This window comes from Trachurus japonicus, chromosome 18 (genome assembly GCF_045865225.1).
Source record: "Trachurus japonicus isolate A0001 chromosome 18, Traja_1.0".
NCBI lineage: Eukaryota > Metazoa > Chordata > Actinopteri > Carangiformes > Carangidae > Trachurus > Trachurus japonicus.
In genome coordinates this window covers 154,492-169,795 of record NC_140924.1, presented here as the reverse complement: position 1 = coordinate 169,795, position 15,304 = coordinate 154,492, and the positions used below count along the sequence as shown (strand labels likewise).

The window sequence follows — 15,304 nt, the reverse complement described above, 5'->3', positions numbered from 1 at the left end:
CCAATGTAGCCTATTCAGCCTCGCTTCCAATAAAACACACACTCGCGTTATAATTGCGATCAGTGAAATATATAATATAAAACACAATTTAAAATGACAGTTGATGTTGCTCTAGTTTATTTAGTTTAAATGGATAACGCTTCATATTTAAAAGTAGCGCAAGAGCTGTCAGAAAAATAAAAAGCAACCTCCTCTCATATTCATTATTTGCAGCAACACTGATGCTTCAGGCTGCGATCGTGCTTTTTTTATATCGCTCATACTCTCTCCATTAAAACAACCTGCTGCTCTGGGCTGAAATCAGCCCGTTGTGGATCCATTTCGTGCGGAAGTAGAATAATATGAGGCCAAACGCCTCCTTTGATGTGAACGCGCACAGATCATAAAGCTGAGAGCCGGACTTAACAAACCAAGTTGATAACCAGCTTCATAGTACCGTGTTAACCCGGGCCAGGACTTGAGGTTTTGTTGAGCTGGAAGATGAACACAAAGCCTGGCCATGTTGAGCCTCCTTCGCAGTACAGGCCTCCGTGCTTAATATGTAAGCAGCGCACTTCTCTCTACCCCGACCAGGAAGAAAACTTTTTTATCGTTATATTGTTTTTCCAACCCAGTTTTCCAACCCATTGCAACATGGCTGAGGCTCTGAGTTGGAAGCAACTCCATCCTACATATTAAACCTACCACATATCAAGTCTGAGATGACAATGAGTCAGCTAGCCGCACTCACACAATCGCTGTGTATTTACACCAGTTGACCACATGGTGGAGCTGAAGACCATGAATGCAGCAGTAAAGGGAAAAGTTTGAGGTTAGATAAGACCACATCAAACACTCAAAACTTCATCCACTCATGTTAACATTAGAAGTATGTTTTTGTCTTTCATTCCAGCTCAATTTAGCAGGGAGATGGCATGTAATATTAATATACCGGTATGTAAAAATGTATTTCAGCTGTTGCTTCATATTCATGATTAAAAGTCAAATACAGTTTTCATTAAAGATGTGTTTCTAACTGAAATGTGAGTTCCCTACTTTTCAGACCCATGTACTGGCTTTTAAGAAAGGCAATGGGTGACAATTCCAGTTACAGTTTACATTACTGTCCCATCACTGCCAAGAGAAATCTTTACATTTACAAGAAAATGGCTATGCTTGCTGCATGGTGGCTGAACAAGCTTCTAATTCCTAAGTGACCATAGTGGAAAAAATGGCAAAAATCACAACACTGCCTTTTTTAAATTGTATTTGTTCATTTAGAATTGGGGGGATTTGTTCTGTACTTTGCCCTCTTTTTTTTTTTTTTTTTTACATATGCTGACAGCTTCATCTTGATTTCTGCTGTAGAACAGTATCACACATACACTATATTGTAGCTGACTTACGTGCGAGCTGTGTGGCACGTCTTTTCTCCTCTCTCTCTCTCCTCCCACCATCCCTGTCTCCGGCGAGATGAAGCCACCTTTTTATATAAGCCTCCACCTCCCGGTCTGTTGCAGTGGCCGTCAGTTGATTTTTTCTGACTGTTCCTAAAAATTGAGAGAACTGTAAAGCTTTGGATAGATTGCACACAATGGTTAGAAATGGCTAACTGCAAGGCATGCTATATCCTGCCCATAGTTGGGCAGCAATGAATGTAGTTTGAAAACAGTCTAGCCATGACCATCCAGGAGGAAACTCGCCTTCAGCTGACGAACTGATTGCGGTGCATCATAGAACAGGGGACAGATAAACAGCTGGAGAAGATGGTGAAGCACATAGTTTTAGAAATGTTTATTACGGTGCAGGTTGCTGACTTTCGGCACAGAGTACGTCTTCTTCAGAGCAAACAGAGCATTTTAAGAATGGCAGCTTTAAACTGGCGCCTCATAAAATGTGATTGGGTGTATATGTTGTTGTATTATAAGTGTTTTATAAAGAGTCTTAGACTATCAGAATTTTTAATTAATTATATTGCTTAAGTGTTGTGTCGTGACGTATGAGCTGTTTTATATGATGCAGCTTACCTGCTCCTCCAATCAGACATGCCTCACTGAGCTGGCACCCTTAATATGCCCTGAAGAAGACGTGCAGAAATGTCAGCAACCGGCACTGTAATAAAAACTTCTAAAACTGACCATGTGCTCCAGTGTCTTCTCCCTGCCAGCCATTGCTAAAACGCGTGTAGTCATGCACTTAAACAAATTTGAACACACATGGAACATGATCAAACAGCCTTCACTATTTGCGTGTGACTGTGAGACTTGGTTTTGTAGCTGCAGCAAGAAAATCAACAAGCAATGGCATTCTATTAGAATAGAATATTGTCTGCTACCACACTGATGCATAATCATCCACATCTGCATCTTAATTAATTGATTATATGATTAATTTCAGCACCCCTATCTACTCACAAGCATGAAAGAAAAGGAAGGAAGGGTTCATAATAAGACACATCACTAAGAAATATAACCCACAATTAACACTTACCAGTTACATCTTGTAACTGGAGGCTGTGGAATGCCGTTTTCCCATTCACGCCACGCCACTTAAGTTGTTTGGCCAGGAAGTTGGTCACTCAAAGCAGTAATCTCGGCAAAAAAAAATAACATACATGATTTATAGAGCAAATCTTGTTGTTTATAGCACTGCACACTGTACAAGTAAATAGTCTACGATTTACGGTCAAAGCTAACGATTCATGTAGGCTACTCACACTGTAGCCTACAGTCTGATCATCGAACGCGACCACAGTGCTCACACTTTACGGTTGAAAACGCCCAATATGAAATATTACCAGCCAAAATATGTTTTCACTGGCCATTGAACTGCTCACAACACAGCATTCTTTTAGAGGAACATGTGAGTTCAAATTGCATAATAGTACATAAACTGAATAATGTTTTTCCATGTTCCATGTAAACTATTTTCTTGTCTCTGTATACAACATGTCACGTCTGCCTGGTCACATTAACCTTGTATAAAAACTGAATGTTAACTAGCTATCATTTTTTGCAGCACTGGCAACCTGACAAAACAATGTGAAGTTCCAACAATACGAACTAAATGTTGCACAGAGAGATTCATTCATTCGTTTATTTTTCGTTCAGGTACTCACCTCACCGTCCGTGACTGCAGCTGTTGTCTCCTGGGTAGGCTCGCGCGCACTTTCTGCTCCCTTGCTCCCTTGCATCAATTCGAATATGATGCATTCAAAGAGACTCGTAATTTGGAAAACTCCAACTTGAAGCGGAAAAAAAAACCATAACGGAAAGTAGAGTTTGAATAAGATACGATCCTTCACGGCATACAGACTTAATGACTTAATTAAAAAAAGATATATAGATAGATGATAAGTTCAGGTAAATGTAGGTCTTTGTTAATACATTTTCCAATGTCGGCCTGCCAGTCATTTTCCATGAGACACCATGGCACAGAGCAGGGAGTGGTTTCTGTTCACAAATGAACTCTTGGCCTAGGCTATGCTCTTATTGGCACACTCTGTCAAGGAATGTACAGTATGTTGTGCATTTAGTGAATTGAATTGAATTGAATTGAATTGAATTGAATTGAATTGAATTGGATTTATTTATTTGAAACAGGGATGCACCAAAAAAAAACATTAATCTTGTAAGACAAGAAGAGATGCTATAGCAACAACCTGTAGTCCCTGGGCAGGTAAAGTGAAAGCAGATAACAGTATTAAAATCATTTAAATATGACAGATTAAGTGACATGATGACCATAATATTTTAAAAATAGACAGAATATATAGTTAAAGCAGGGAACAAGAGCGCCAAATCATGAAGTGCACGATAGGGATCAACAGCACATACTCTCTCTTACTCTCATCACACATGAAAGTTATATTAATTTATATATATATATATTATAAATTAACTTTAATCAACAAACAACAAATTCATCACAGTCGGCACATTATTTATACTGACAGATAATACTGCACAAGAGAAGAAAAAGTTAAACTCGACTATGCCTACTGTATGTTATTCCTGCTGGTGTCAGACGGATCTCTCTAACAACTCTCAGAATTCACCATCCGCTTGTTCTGTTAACTTTTTTTTCTCTCAGATTTTTATGAACGGTTTTGTTTCTATTTTTTTTCATGGGTGCAACATTCAGGCTTGCCATAGGGATGTGTTGTTCATGATAGACATAGCTTAGATAAAATTCTCCTCTCACCTCCATAGTGGAGAACACAATTAAGGCAGTTAAGGCCTAAAAGTCTTTAGTCCTCTCACTGCTTCCATAGCAAACTCCAACAAAGAAGCTGGACGAGGCTCCATTAGTGGCGAGCTTCTTCCAGAATGAGTGAAGGAGCAATATTGCAGGTCGTTCCTGGCTGCTGCAATTGTCAATCATGCCCATCATGGAACATTCCGCCGAAAAAGGAATATCTACTTATCTTATCTTATCTGATCTTATCTATTATCTTATTTTAAAAAACTGGCCCAGGTTTATTTATTTAGCAAAAAAATGCATTAAAACAGAGTGCAGTGAGTGACAGGAATAGTGGACAGCGGTTCAATGAGAGAAGCAAACTTACTTAACTTGTCTTGTCTTTTCTTGTCCTGGCACATTTGTACTTCACAAAGTATGGACCCCACCATGTTACATGCGGGCCACTTTAGGCTCACATCCAGATTAGTCTATGCTTACTTGCCGTCTTTTGGCCAAAAGTGGCCCCAATGTGTTTCAGCGAAGGTGGGCCACATGTGCTGAGCCATATCTGGGCCACTTTAGGCTCACATTCAGATTAGTCGATGCTAATTTGCCGTCTTTCGGCCAAAAATGGCCCCAATGTGTTTCAGCAAAGGTGGGCCACATGTGCTAAACCATATGTAGGCCACTTTAGGCTCACATCCAGATTAGTCGATGCTAACATGCCGACTTTTGGCCAAATGTGGCCCAAATGTGTTTCAGCAAAGGTGGGCCACGTGTGCTACACCATATGTGGGCCACTTTAGGCTCACATCCAGATTAGTCGATGCTAACATGCCCACTTTTGGCCAAAAGTGGCCCAAATGTGTTTCAGCAAAGGTGGGCCACGTGTACTGAACTATATGTGGGCCAGTTCAGGCTCACATCCAGATTAGTCGGTGCTTACTTGATGTCTTTTGGCCAAAACTGGCCCAATTGTGTTTCAGCAAAGGTGGGCCACGTGATTTTTCTCATATGTGGGCCACTTTAGGCTCACATCCAGATTAGTCGGTGCTTACTTGCCGTATTTTGGCCAAAAGTGGCCCCATTGTGTTTCAGCAAAGGTGGGCCACGTGCTTTTTCTCATATGTGGGCCACTTTAGGCTCACATCCAGATTAGTTGATGCTAACATGCCGTCTTTCGGCCAAAAGTGGCCCCAATGTGTTTCAGCAAAGGTGGGCCACGTGTGCGGAACCATATGTGGGCCACTTTAGGCTCACATCCAGATTAGTCGATGCTAATTTGCCGTCTTTCGGCCAAAAGTGGCCCCAATGTGTTTCAGCAAAGGTGGGCCACGTGTACTGAACCATATGTGGGCCACTTTAGGCTCACATCCAGATTAGTCGGTGCTTACTTGCCGTCTTTCGGCCAAAACTGGCCCAATTGTGTTTCAGCAAAGGTGGACCACGTGCGTTTTCTCATATGTGGGCTACTTTAGGCTCACGTCCAGATTAGTCGATGCCTACTTGCCGTATTTCGACCAAAAGTGGCCCCAATGTGTTTCAGCGAAGATGGGCCACGTGCGTTTTCTCACATGTGGGCCACTTTAGGCTCACATCCAGATTAGTCGTTGCTAACTTGCCGTCTTTCGGCCAAAACTGGCCCAATTGTGTGTCAGCGAAGGTGGGTCACGTGCGTTTTCTCACATGTGGGCCACTTTAGGCTCACATCCAGATTAGTTGATGCTAACATGCCGTCATTCGGCCAAAAGTGGCCCAAATGTGTATCAGCAAAGGTGGGCCACGTGTGCTGAACCATATGTGGCCCAGCCTTGGTTCACTTACAGAATAACGATTCCCTACTCTGCCACGTATTTGCCAAAGATGGGCCATATTTGTTTTGTGATATGAGGACCGAATGTAGCATTTACCACATGGGCCACTATAGGCTCACATCTGTTTTGTGCGGGCCAGAAGAATGCCTACAGTGCCGGATTGTTGCCTGAAGTGGCCCACATCCGTATGCTATCTGGGGTCTGTCTGTCGGACACCTGTCTGTCTGACCTCCTGCCTGTCTGACACCTGTCTGTCTGTCTGTCTGTCTGACACATGTCTGTCTGACACCTGTCTGTCTGACCACCTGTCTGTCTGTCTGTCTGACACCTGTCTGTCTGTCTGTCTGTCTCTCCACCTGTCTGTCTGACCACCTGTCTGTCTGACACCTGTCTGTCTGTCTGTCTGACACCTGTCTGTCTGTCTGTCTGTCTGTCTCTCCACCTGTCTGTCTGACCACCTGTCTGTCTGACCACCTGTCTGTCTCTCCACCTGTCTGTCTGTCTCTCCACCTGTCTGTCTGACCACCTGTCTGTCTGACCACCTGTCTGTCTCTCTGACCACCTGTCTGTCTGTCTGACCACCTGTCTGTCTGTCTGTCTGTCTGACACCTGTCTGTCTGACCACCTGTCTGTCTGTCTGTCTGTCTGTCTGTCTGACACCTGTCTGTCTGACCACCTATCTGTCTGACCACCTGTCTGTCTGACCACCTGTCTGTCTGTCTGTCTGTCTGTCTGACACCTGTCTGTCTGACCACCTATCTGTCTGTCTGTCTGTCGGACACCTGTCTCTCCACCTGTCTGTCTGACACCTGTCTGTCCGACCACCTGTCTGTCTGTCTGTCTGTCTGTCTGTCTGACACCTGTCTGACACCTGTCTGTCTGTCTGTCTGTCTGACACCTGTCTGTCTGACCACCTATCTGTCTGACCACCTATCTGTCTGACCACCTGTCTGTCTGTCTGTCTGTCTGTCTGACACCTGTCTGTCTGACCACCTATCTGTCTGTCTGTCTGTCGGACACCTGTCTCTCCACCTGTCTGTCTGACACCTGTCTGTCCGACCACCTGTCTGTCCGACCACCTGTCTGTCTGTCTGTCTGACACCTGTCTGTCTGCCCACCTGTCTGTCTGTCAGAGATCGTGGAGCGTCTGAAGAACCCCCCCCCTCTCTTCAGGCCGGTGGTGTCGGTGGACGAGGCTCCGACCGAGTGTCTCTCTCTGATGACCGAGAGCTGGAACGAAGATCCCTGCAAGAGGCCGAGCTTCGACGACATCTTCAAACAGGTGAGACGGGCGGGGGGCAACGAGGGGCAACGAGGGGCCGGCGGGGGCAACGAGGGGCAACAGGGGCCGGCGGGGGCAAGGCAAGGCAATTTTATTTGTATAGCCCGTTTTTACCACCAGTTGGTATCAAAGGGCTTTACATCCCATCATAACAACATCCTCTGTCCTTAGACCCTCACATCCACTGAGGAAAAACTCCATGGAAAACCCTTTTAACAGGGAAAACCAGGAGAAACCTCAGGGTGAGCAACAGAGGAGGGATCATCACCCAGGACAGAGATGTTGTTACAGACAAGAAAACAGTTTATAACAGAGAATGTGAGAAACATGGAAATGTTAACAACAGCTGAAGGAGGAAGCTGCTGGTAGGCAAGAGAGGCAGGGAGAGCAGACCAGCTTAATGGGAGGACTGGATGGCAGACTGGTTCATAGAGGACAGACCAGCTTAATGGAGGACTGGATGGCAGACTGGTTCATAGAGGACAGACCAGCTTAATGGAGGACTGGATGGTAGACTGGTTCATAGAGGACAGACCAGCTTAATGGGAGGACTGGATGGCAGACTGGTTCATAGAGGACAGACCAGCTTAATGGAGGACTGGATGGCAGACTGGTTCATAGAGGACAGACCAGCTTAATGGGAGGACTGGATGGCAGACTGGTTCATAGAGGACAGACCAGCTTAATGGGAGGACTGGATGGCAGACTGGTTCATAGAGGACAGACCAGCTTAATGGAGGACTGGATGGCAGACTGGTTCATAGGAAGAGAGGACAGACCAGCTTAATGGAGGACTGGATGGCAGACTGGTTCATAGAGGACAGACCAGCTTAATGGAGGACTGGATGGCAGACTGGTTCATAGGAAGAGAGAGCAGACCAGCTTAATGGGAGGACTGGATGGCAGACTGGTTCATAGAGGACAGACCAGCTTAATGGAGGACTGGATGGCAGACTGGTTCATAGAGGACAGACCAGCTTAATGGAGGACTGGATGGCAGACTGGTTCATAGGAAGAGAGAGCAGACCAGCTTAATGGGAGGACTGGATGGCAGACTGGTTCATAGAGGACAGACCAGCTTAATGGAGGACTGGATGGCAGACTGGTTCATAGAGGACAGACCAGCTTAATGGAGGACTGGATGGCAGACTGGTTCATAGGAAGAGAGGACAGACCAGCTTAATGGAGGACTGGATGGCAGACTGGTTCATAGAGGACAGACCAGCTTAATGGAGGACTGGATGGCAGACTGGTTCATAGGAAGAGAGGACAGACCAGCTTAATGGGAGGACTGGATGGCAGACTGGTTCATAGAGAACAGACCAGCTTAATGGAGGACTGGATGGCAGACTGGTTCATAGAGGACAGACCATCTTAATGGGAGGACTGGATGGCAGACTGGTTCATGGGAAGAGAGGACAGACCAGCTTAATGGAGGACTGGATGGCAGACTGGTTCATAGAGGACAGACCAGCTTAATGGGAGGACTGGATGGCAGACTGGTTCATAGAGGACAGACCAGCTTAATGGGAGGACTGGATGGCAGACTGGTTCATAGGAAGAGAGGACAGACCAGCTTAATGGGAGGACTGGATGGCAGACTGGTTCATAGAGGACAGACCAGCTTAATGGGAGGACTGGATGGCAGACTGGTTCATAGGAAGAGAGAGCAGACCAGCTTAATGGGAGGACTGGATGGCAGACTGGTTCATAGGAAGAGAGAGCAGACCAGCTTAATGGGAGGACTGGATGGCAGACTGGTTCATAGGAAGAGAGAGCAGACCAGCTTAATGGGAGGACTGGATGGCAGACTGGTTCATAGGAAGAGAGGGCAGACCATCTTAATGGAGGACTGGATGGCAGACTGGTTCATAGAGGACAGACCAGCTTAATGGGAGGACTGGATGGCAGACTGGTTCATAGGAAGAGAGGGCAGACCAGCTTAATGGAGGACTGGATGGCAGACTGGTTCATGGGAAGGGAGGACAGACCAGCTTAATGGGAGGACTGGATGGCAGACTGGTTCATGGGAAGGGAGGACAGACCAGCTTAATGGGAGGACTGGATGGCAGACTGGTTCATAGGAAGAGAGGACAGACCAGCTTAATGGGAGGACTGGATGGCAGACTGGTTCATAGAGGACAGACCAGCTTAATGGGAGGACTGGATGGCAGACTGGTTCATAGAGGACAGACCAGCTTAATGGAGGACTGGATGGCAGACTGGTTCATAGGAAGAGAGGGCAGACCAGCTTAATGGGAGGACTGGATGGCAGACTGGTTCATAGAGGACAGACCAGCTTAATGGGAGGACTGGATGGCAGACTGGTTCATAGAGGACAGACCAGCTTAATGGGAGGACTGGATGGCAGACTGGTTCATAGGAAGAGAGAGCAGACCAGCTTAATGGAGGACTGGATGGCAGACTGGTTCATAGGAAGAGAGGACAGACCAGCTTAATGGAGGACTGGATGGCAGACTGGTTCATAGGAAGAGAGAGCAGACCAGCTTAATGGGAGGACTGGATGGCAGACTGGTTCATGGGAAGGGAGAGCAGACCAGCTTAATGGGAGGACTGGATGGCAGACTGGTTCATAGGAAGAGAGGGCAGACCAGCTTAATGGAGGACTGGATGGCAGACTGGTTCATGGGAAGGGAGAGCAGACCAGCTTAATGGGAGGACTGGATGGCAGACTGGTTCATGGGAAGGGAGAGCAGACCAGCTTAATGGGAGGACTGGATGGCAGACTGGTTCATGGGAAGGGAGGACAGACCAGCTTAATGGGAGGACTGGATGGCAGTGTGTAACCAGATGTGTCCCCAGCAGTCTAAGCCTATAGCAGCGTAGCTATAAAATGGTTCAGAGCTACCTGAACCAGCTCTAACTAAAAGCCCTGTCATAAAGGAAGGTCTTCATAATGTGTGTTGCTGTGTGTTTGCAGTTTCGAGGCATCAACAGGGGCAAGAGGGCAAACATCATCGACTCCATGCTGCGGATGCTGGAGCAGTACAGCTCCAACCTGGAGGACCTGATCCGAGAGCGGACCGACGAGCTGGAGGTGGAGAGGAGCAAGACGGACAAACTGATTGGACAGCTGCTGCCCAAGTAAGAGATAGATAGATAGATAGATAGATAGATAGATAGATAGATAGATAGATAGATAGATAGATAGATAGATAGATAGATAGATAGATAGATAGATAGAAGTAAGACACTGGAGACGCCTGTCTGTCATGTAACTCTAAGCTAACCTGAAGCTAACTAACCTGAAGCTAACTAACCGGAAGCTAACTATCACCAGGAGGACTGATCACTGTTCAGTTATGGTTAACCCTCCCAAGTGGTAGTTCCAGCCCTCAGTAATTGTGTGTGTGTGTGTGTGTGTGTGTGTCAGGTCGGTGGCTCAGTCTCTGAAGAAAGGGAAACCAGTCGAACCTGAACACTACTCAGACTGCACCCTGTACTTCAGTGACATCGTCGGCTTCACCACCATCTCAGCTCTGAGCGAACCCATCGAGGTACGAGACACAGAGACACAGAGACACAAAGACACAGAGACTCAGAGACACAGAGACACAGAGATTCAGTCTGTAGATTAATTAAGATTCCTTTATTTGTCCCACAGTGGGGAAATTTACATTTGTGCAGCAGCAGCAACAAATAGCAACAGGATAAAAGAGAAAAACAGAATAAAACAAAAGGAATAAAAAACATCACACAACAATAATTGCAGTAAAGTGCAGTAGCCTATGTGCAATAGTCCAAGTTTTGGGGGGGGGGGTTACCGAGAGCGGTGCCTGTTGTGCAGTCTCACAACTGCAGGGAGGAAGGACCTGCGATACCGCTGGCTACCGATTCCTTCACACACTTGGGGTGAAGGAGTCTATCGCTATGGGAGCTTTCAAGTGCAGTCAAGGTGTCTTTCAGGGGGTGGGAGTCGTTGTTCCTGAGGGAAGACAGCTTGGCCATCATTCTCCTCTCTCCCACCACCTCCACCGGGTCGAGGGGGCATCCCAGGACAGAGCTGGCCTTCTTAATAAGTTTGTCCAGTCTCTTCCTGTCTGCCACTGAGATGCTGCTGCCCCAGCTGACCACACCGTAAAAAATGACTGAAGCCACCACAGTGTCAAAAAAGGTTTTTAGGAGTGCCCCCTGCACCCCAAAAGACCTCAGCCTCCTAAGCAGATAGAGTCTGCTTTGGCCCTTTTTGTAAAGTGCATTTGTGTTGTTTGTCCAGTCCAGTTTATTGTTCAGGTGAACACCCAGGTACTTATAAGATGTCACCACCTCAATGTCTGTTCCCTGGATGTTCACCGGTGTTGGGGGGGGGTGTATTTGCCTGCGAAAGTCCACCACCAGTTCTTTGGTTTTCCCCGCGTTGATCTGAAGGTGGTTCCTCAGGCACCAGTCCACAAAGTCCTGCGTCAGTTCTCTGTACTCACTGTCGTCCCCATCAGTGATGAGACCAACAATCGCAGAGTCATCGGAGAACTTCTGCAGGTGACAGGTGTGTGTATTGTGTGCAAAGTCTGCAGTGTAGAGAGTGAAGAGGAACGGGGCCAGGACCGTTCCCTGTGGGGCTCCAGTGCTGCAGACCACTGTGTCTGATACACAGTCCCGAGACCTCACATACTGTGGACGGTTTGTGAGGTAGTCCACGATCCAGGATGTAAGGTGCTGATTCACTCCTGCATGTTCCAGCTTGTCCCTCAAGAGCACAGGTTGAATAGTGTTAAAAGCACTGGAGAAATCAAAAAACATGATCCTCACAGTGCTCCCAGGCTTCTCCAGGTGAGAAAGAGCTCTGTGCAGGAGGAAGATGACAGCATCATCCACTCCAATGCTACGCTGGTAAGCAAACTGAAGTGGGTCCATGGATGGGCCCACCAGGAGGCGGAGATGAACAAGGACCAGCCTCTCCAGAGTCTTCATCAGGTGGGATGTTAGCGCCACTGGCCTGTAGTTGCTGAAGTCCTTGGGGTGTGGAGTCTTGGGCACAGGTACCACGCAGGATGTTTTCCACAAATGTGGCACTCTACCCAGCTTCAGGCTCAGGTTGAAGATGTGCTCAACTATCCCGCACAGCTGGTCTGCACAGGCCTTCAGGAGCCTGGAGCTGATGCCGTCAGGACCCGCTGCCTTCTTCTCCTTGATCTTCCGCAGCTGGTTCCTCACCTGGAGTGCTGAGAAGGACAAGTTGGAACAGGGGGGCTCTGTAGTGGTGGGTGGGTGGGAGGGTGGGGATGCTGTCCAGGTAGGAGGAGCAGTGGGAGGGTGACTGTGAGGTGAGCTGTAGGGTGGGGTGGGGTAGCACACCGGAGGTGTCGACGACGAGGGGGGCTGCAGCAGTGATGACTGGGCTGGGAGGGCGGGGGGGGCAGATGTCTGCTCAAACCTGTTGAAGAATGAGTTCAGGTCATTCACCCACTGTTGATCCCCCCCAGCCTGGGGTTTGGGTTCCCCATGGCCAGAGATGGTTTTAAGGCCTCTCCAAACTCCACTGATGTTGCTCTGCTGCAGCTGACCCTCCATCTTCCTCCTGTAGCGACATTTCCCCTCCCTGATCTTCCTCCTCAGCTCCCTCTGCACAGCCTTCAGCTCCTCCCTGTCTCCTGACCTGAAGGCCCTCTTCTTCTCCTTAAGGAGAGCCTTAATGTCAGGGTTAATCCACGGCTTGTTGTTAGAAAAACACTGTACAGTCCTGATGGGTACAGTGTTCTCCACACAAAAGTTTATGTAGTCTGTGATACAGCTTGTGAGGCTGTCAATGTCCTCCCCATGAGAGTCACAGAATTCCTCCCACACTGTTGTGTCAAAGCAGTCCTTCAGGGCCTCATCAGCTTCGTTGGACCACCTCTTCACAGTGCGGGTGACAGCTGGTTGTCTGTGCACAAGAGGTTTGTAGGTTTGGGTTAAATATGCAAATACATGAGAAATGAGGAAAGAGTCTTTGTTCGTATGTGGAGAGCAGGACGATGGTGTTGCTCCAACAGAAATCTAAGACTCTGTCCCCTCTGGTGGGAAGTTTAACAAGCTCATAATAAAGTGTAATAATAACTAGAATTTGTCTAGAAATGTCCAGCCCACTCAACTCTGAGGACACAAGCATTTAAATTTAAAACTTTGATAATTCCTACCAAATCAACAGTAGATGCTACAGTTTTGAAACTTTCACCAAAATGTCGCCCCAATACTGCTGAAACTTTTGTCCACTTAAACTCAATACTCTCTCCCACAATTTAGGTCAACTGACACCAAACAGACGGTCTGGAGCATCTCCAGACCGTCCTCCACAAAACTTGTTTCTCGGATTTTTGATTTATCAAAAATTGAGCCTCCAGTGCATGAAAACGTTTGACTGTAAACATAGACCACCCAATTCCTGATAAATACATTTTCAATCTTCCTGAAAATAATTGACAATATTTTGGAGTCATGGTTGATGACGTTTGGCAAATATCAGAATTTTATGTAAAAAAAAATGATTTTTTGAGAATATTTTCAATCTGCTCTCATGGGAACAACTGCAGTCAATGTAAGAGTGGTATTTTTAAACCTCAGATTTTCTCTTGTGATTCAAAACGCTTAATTGTTAAAACCAAATCACATTGGTCATTTCCATGCTGTCTAGATGCAATGTGTGTGTTGTCAGATTTTTGTTTAGATAACAGTATTTCTGACAGTATTAGAAGCAGCAAATACCTTGTGTACTTTCACCTTCTTGTTTTTACTTCACATGGATCAAAACCTGCAGAATAAGTCTTTTACTCTTATTGACAGTTTGTAAACAAACCGTCATCATGAGCTCCTGACACATGACTGTGTGTGTGTGTGTGTGTGTGTGTGTGTGTGTGTGTGCAGGTGGTGGACCTGCTGAACGACCTCTACACCATGTTCGATGCCATCATTGCTTCTCATGACGTCTACAAGGTAAAGACATTTCTTAACGCTGTCTCTGACCTTTGACCTTTGACCTTGTGGAGTGTGTGGGGTTGGGATGACATCACAGCTGGATGACATCACAGCTGGATGACATCACAGCTGGATGACATCACAGCTGCTCTGTGTGTGCAGGTGGAAACCATCGGCGACGCCTACATGGTGGCTTCAGGCGTCCCCAACAGAAACGGGAACCAACATGCGGCCGAGGTGTCCAACATGTCTCTGGACATCCTGCACTCCATCGGAGCGTTCAAGATCAGACACATGCCCGAGATCAAGGTGAAGATCCGCATCGGACTGCACTCAGGTACACACACACACACACACACACACACACACACACACACATACAAACACACAAACACAAGTGGAGACAGGAATGATTGTAATATTAATGAAAGATGATTCTACATCTAAATGAAAAGTTTCTAAAAAGACTTTTCCTGTGTGAATCCCTCAGAGCGGTGAGCAGTGTTGGGCACGTTACAATTAAAAAGTTAGTTAGTTAATGTCTTGGACCCACCCCGCTAACTGACCAACTTCCTCAGGATTCCTCTACACGCTGCAGGCTCCATGACAAAACATCGTATCACTCCGCCTATCAGCATGACAAAGCATCGTATCACTCCGCCTATCAGCATGACAAAGCATCGTATCACTCCGCCTATCAGCTGTTGTATCACTCCGCCTATCAGCTGTTGTATCACTCCGCCTATCAGCTGTTGTATCACTCCGCCTATCAGCTGTTTAGATCAGCGCTGTGTGGAAGAGGTGGAGGAATGCAGCGTCACAGAGCCTGACTGTGTGGAGGAATACTGACTGAATACCTGGGGCCTCATTTATCATTGTGGATACACCTTTTTTTACACCCCCTTTCCCCCGTTTTGTGCGTACGCACTTTTCTCCGCCAAATTTGGGATCTATCAAGCCAAAACCTGACGGGGACGCCTGTTTTGAGGAACAGGAGGAATTGGCGACAGCGTTGCTGAGTCAGAGAACTGCAGTGTGAGAGGGAGAGAGGAGCAGAGTACATTTAGAAGAGCACAGTAGGATTTTTTGAAGTAATTGTGGTAGTGGTTGACCGTTGATGCTGGCAATCCAACCC

At 46.8% G+C, this 15,304-nt stretch overlaps 1 protein-coding gene across 1 annotated transcript in view; it reads left to right on the top strand.

Annotated features, from left to right (window-relative positions):
• LOC146968214 (retinal guanylyl cyclase 2-like) overlaps positions 1-15,304 on the top strand; it is a 39,541-nt gene that overhangs the window by 20,225 nt on the left and 4,012 nt on the right. Inside the window, exons 15-19 of the mRNA XM_085760022.1 lie at positions 7,109-7,257; positions 10,199-10,362; positions 10,652-10,775; positions 14,119-14,187; positions 14,332-14,506. Coding sequence (XP_085616148.1) covers positions 7,109-7,257; positions 10,199-10,362; positions 10,652-10,775; positions 14,119-14,187; positions 14,332-14,506 — 681 coding nt within the window. The remainder of the gene's footprint in view (positions 1-7,108; positions 7,258-10,198; positions 10,363-10,651; positions 10,776-14,118; positions 14,188-14,331; positions 14,507-15,304) is intronic.